At 46.1% G+C, this 5,000-nt stretch overlaps 1 protein-coding gene across 2 annotated transcripts in view; it reads right to left on the bottom strand.

Moving 5' to 3' along the window:
* Positions 1 to 5,000, bottom strand: part of LOC121536418 (neuropilin-2) — a 282,808-nt gene that overhangs the window by 168,216 nt on the left and 109,592 nt on the right. For both annotated transcript variants that reach the window (XM_041843674.1, XM_041843673.2), the window contains exons 4-6: positions 4,720 to 4,947; positions 1,546 to 1,701; positions 688 to 857 (exon numbers count right to left, since the gene is read on the bottom strand). In XM_041843674.1, the coding sequence (XP_041699608.1) occupies positions 688 to 857; positions 1,546 to 1,701; positions 4,720 to 4,947 (554 nt within the window). The remainder of the gene's footprint in view (positions 1 to 687; positions 858 to 1,545; positions 1,702 to 4,719; positions 4,948 to 5,000) is intronic.

Below are 5,000 nucleotides of genomic sequence, written 5' to 3'. Positions count from 1 at the left end.
TAGTCATTTAACATGGAGGTTTACCATAGTCATTTAACATGGAGGTTTACCATAGTCATTTAACATGGAGGTTTATCATAGTCATTTAACATGGAGGTTTACCATAGTCAGTTAACAGGGGGGTTTACCATATTCATTTAACATGGAGGTTTACCATAGTCATTTAACATGGAGGTTTACCATAGTCATTTAACATGGAGGTTTACCATAGTCATTTAACATGGACGTTTACCATAGTCATTTAACATGGAGGTTTACCGTAGTCATTTAACATGGAGGTTTACCATAGTCATTTAACATGGAGGTTTACCATAGTCATTTAACATGGAGGTTTACCATAGTCATTTAACATGGACGTTTACCATAGTCATTTAACATGGAGGTTTACCATAGTCATTTAACATGGAGGTTTACCATAGTCATTTAACGTGGAGGATTACCATAGTCATTTAACATTGGGGTTTACCATAGTCATTTAACATGGAGGTTTACCATAGTCATTTAACATGGAGGTTTATCATAGTCATTTAACATGGAGGTTTATCATAGTCATTTAACATGGAGGTTTACCATAGTCATTTAACATGGAGGTTTACCATAGTCATTTAACATGGAGGTTTACCATAGTCATTTAACATGGAGGTTTTCCATAGTCATTTAACATGGAGGTTTAGCCTGATGTCTTACCTGGATGAACTCTTTGCTGCCATCCTCGTTTGGGGTCCATGCGTTGTTATTGTTGTTAAGACGGGCTTGCCGTGGCAACCAGGTGTTGTCGTAGAAGGATGAGGAGGCAGTTATCTGGTCGTCAGAGATCTTCCCTGACTCCAGGCCTAACGCATTACTGCAGTGGAAGGCTGGGGGAGGAAAAAGAGGGATCAATTCATGATTTGATTAATTGATAAGAACTGAAGAGAGGAGGATCAACAAACACACACTAACACACACTAACACACACAAACACACACAAACACACACAAACACACACTAACACACACAAACACACACTAACACACACTAACACACACTAACACACACAAACACACACAAACACACACTAACACACACTAACACACACTAACACACACTAACACACACAAACACACACAAACACACACAAACACACACTAACACACACAAACACACACAAACACACACTAACACACACAAACACACACTAACACACACAAACACACACTAACACACACTAACACACACAAACACACACTAACACACACAAACACACACTAACACACACAAACACACACTAACACACACTAACACACACAAACACACACAAACACACACTAACACACACAAACACACACTAACACACACTAACACACACAAACACACACTAAAACACACTAACACACACTAACACACACTAACACACACTTTCTTGTTGATGTGAAAAATAGGGACATCAGAAGAAAAAAAATAACAAAAACCTGCAAAATGAGGACAATTCTTTATGAAGGTCCAAGAGAAAAGATAAACAGACAGACACATCCCCCTTTAGGGACTGACTGGTCCAGTACTTACTGTCGCTGACTTCTTTGTGTGTCATGTTGTAGTGAGCGGAGAAGCCATCTTTGGCCACAGCCATGTCCGTATGGAAGGACAGAGACAGGATACCTGTAGATGACGTCATCTCAGGGGGGATCTTAGTCCCACAGTAACGTCCAATCAGAGGCCCCACTGCAAACAAAACCAAAACCCCAAGAGACGGCCATTAGAAGCATAGCATACAAACATAAAATAACATAAAATAGCTTCCCAGAACACAACATAGCACACCAGGCAGCATCAGTAGCCCCTGCCCTAGCCTCAGCTGCCCACAAACAACAGGCTTACTATTAATCATGAGGAATTCTCAGCCAGGAAGTTAGTTAGTAATAAGATAAATCATTTTTTTTATTGATGAGAGAGGCGAGCGCTAGCTTAGGCCTGGGCTTTCTCAGAAGGCAGGGCAGGCTTTATAGGTCCCACTGGGGAAGGATGGATGTATTAGCTCCATCTCTCCTCCATCCTTTTATCCTTCTTCCGTCTCTATCTAATGCCACATGAAAAGTGATTGGGCTTTAATGAGGGGTGAGGTGCTCTTTCTCACTCCGTTCTCTTGTTTTCTGCACTCCTCCGTCTCCAGATTAAACACGCTTTCTTTCACTCTGTCTGTTCCCTTGATCCCAGGACCCAACGAATCATCCCCCTTTCTTTGACTCTGTCCGTTTCTTTGATCCCAGTACCCAACGAATCATTTTATTTTTTTATTTATTTAAATATTATTCTTATTATTTTTTTATTTTTTTTTGTCATTTAGCAGACGCTCTTATCCAGAGCGACTTACAGTTAGTGAATACATCTTTTTTTTATACTGGCCCCCCGTGGGAATCAAACCCACAACCCTGGCGTTGCAAACGCCATGCTCTATCAACTGAGCTACATCCCTGCCGGCCATTCCCTCCCCTACCCTGGACGACGCTGGGCCAATTGTGCGCCGCCCATGAGTCTCCCGGTCGCGGCCGGCTGCGACAGAGCCTGGATTCGAACCAGGATCTAGTGGCACAGTTGGCACTGCGATGCAGTGCCTTAGACCACTGCGCCACTCATCCCCCTTTCTTTTGATTCTGTCCGTTCCCTTGATCCCAGGACCCAACGAATCATCCCCCTTTCATTTGACTGTCCGTTCCCTTGATCCCAGGACCCAACGAATCATCCCCCTTTCATTTGACTGTCCGTTCCCTTGATCCTAGGACCCAACGAATCATCCCCCTTTCATTTGACTGTCCGTTCCTTTGATCCCAGGACCCAACGAATCATCCCCCTTTCATTTGACTGTCCGTTCCCTTGATCCCAGGACCCAACGAATCATCCCCCTTTCTTCCTCTTGTTTCTCTCCTTTAATTCTCTTTCTAACACCTCTTCATTCCTGGACTTTGTGTTATGTGTGGTTTAGGACTCTGTGGCTGTAGGGGGGAAGAGGTGGTGAGGCGGAAGGGGGCCTGTCTATGAGCTGGGCTTTCTGGGACTAAGACATTGATCTTGCAGCTCACAGCCTCTCTCTCTCGTTCTCACTCACTCACTCACTCCCAGGCACGGAGGACCAGCCCAGTATCATACCATACCAGCCCAGTATCATACCGTACCAGCCCAGTATCATACCGTACCAGCCCAGTATCATAACGTACCAGCCCAGTATCATACCAGCCCAGTATCATACCGTACCAGCCCAGTATCATACCATACCAGCCCAGTATCATATCGTACAAGCCCAGTATCATACCGTACCAGCCCAGTATCATATCGTACCAGCCCAGTATCATACCAACCCAGTATCATACCGTACCAGCCCAGTATCATACCGTACCAGCCCAGTATCATACCATACCACACCAGTATCATACCATACCAGCCCAGTATCATACCGTACCAGCCCAGTATCATACCGTACCAGCCCAGTATCATACCATACCAGCCCAGAATCATACCGTACCAGCCCAGTATCATACCGTACCAGCCCAGTATCATACCGTACCAGCCCAGTATCATACCATACCAGCCCAGAATCATACCGTACCAGCCCAGTATCATACCGTACCAGCCCAGTATCATACCGTACCAGCCCAGTATCATACCATACCAGCCCAGTATCATACCGTACCAGCCCAGTATCATACCATACCAGCCCAGTATCATACCGTACCAGCCCAGTATCATATCGTACCAGCCCAGCCCAGTATCATACCAGCCCAGTATCATACCGTACCAGCCCAGTATCATACCACACCAGTATCATACCGTACCAGCCCAGTATCATACCATACCAGCCCAGTATCATATCGTACCAGCCCAGCCCAGTATCATACCAGCCCAGTATCATACCATACCAGCCCAGTATCATACCGTACCAGCCCAGTATCATACCATACCAGCCCAGTATCATAACGTACCAGCCCAGTATCATACCGTACCAGCCCAGTATCATACCATACCAGCCCAGTATCATATCGTACCAGCCCAGTATCATACCATACCAGCCCAGTATCATACCACACCAGTCTCCCCATCAAAGCCCAGGCAAGGTTGCCATGGTATTCAGCCTGGTTTTTGCTACAGCTATTTTAGTAGTGGAGCGTTGAAAGATGAAAGCCATGACGAGGGCCGCCTTTTCTCTCTCTCTCTCTGTCTCTGTCTCTGTCTCTCTCTGTCTCTCTCTGTCTCTGTCTCTCTCTCTCTCTCTCTCTCTGTCTCTCTCTCTCTCTCTCTCTCTCTCTCTCTCTCTCTCTCTCTCCTCTCTCTCCTCTCTCTCTCTCTCTCTCTCTCTCTCTCTCTCTCTCTCTCTCTCTCTCTCTCTCTCTCTCTCTCTCTCTCTCTCTCTCTCTCTCTCTCTCTCTCCCTCTCTCTCTCTCTCTCTCTCTCTCTCTCTCTCTCTCTCTCTCTCTCTCTCTCTCTCTCTCTCTCTCCTCTCCTCTCCTCTCTCTCTCTCTCTCTCTCTCTCTCTCTCTCTCTCTCTCTCTCTCTCTCTCTCTCTCTCTCTCTCTCTCTCTCTCTCTCTCTCTCTCTCTCTCTCTCTCTCTCTCTCTCTCTCTCTCTCTCTCTCTCTCAGCCTGCCCAGATAGAACTAAGCGTGTGGTAAGAACACCCAGGAAGACACTGGAAGAGCTATGGCTTGAAGAGAGAGTACTGCATTGTCTGTTGTGTGACCTGTAAGCTCACCTTGTGGCAGACCGTCCCAGACCTCCAGCCAGTCGTACTTGCAGTCTCCCTCTCCCCCAGGCAGGGGGTCGTTCTCCAGGTCAAAGGTCAGGAAGTTGAGGGTCAAGTCCATTGCCGGGGGCACGATGATGATAAAGGAACACTCCAGGTTATGAGGGTATTTATCAGGGAACCCCGGAGACTCAATGATACCATTCTGACTGGTGAAGTTACGGGAGCAGTCTGAACCTGAAACACACAACACAGGACGTTCAATCAATCAAACATATTGATTTTTTTTT

The sequence above is a fragment of the Coregonus clupeaformis genome, chromosome 23 (assembly GCF_020615455.1).
Source record: "Coregonus clupeaformis isolate EN_2021a chromosome 23, ASM2061545v1, whole genome shotgun sequence".
Taxonomy (NCBI): Eukaryota; Metazoa; Chordata; class Actinopteri; order Salmoniformes; family Salmonidae; genus Coregonus; species Coregonus clupeaformis.
The sequence above is the reverse complement of the archived record's forward strand: the minus strand, read 5'-3'. Positions and strand labels throughout refer to the sequence as shown.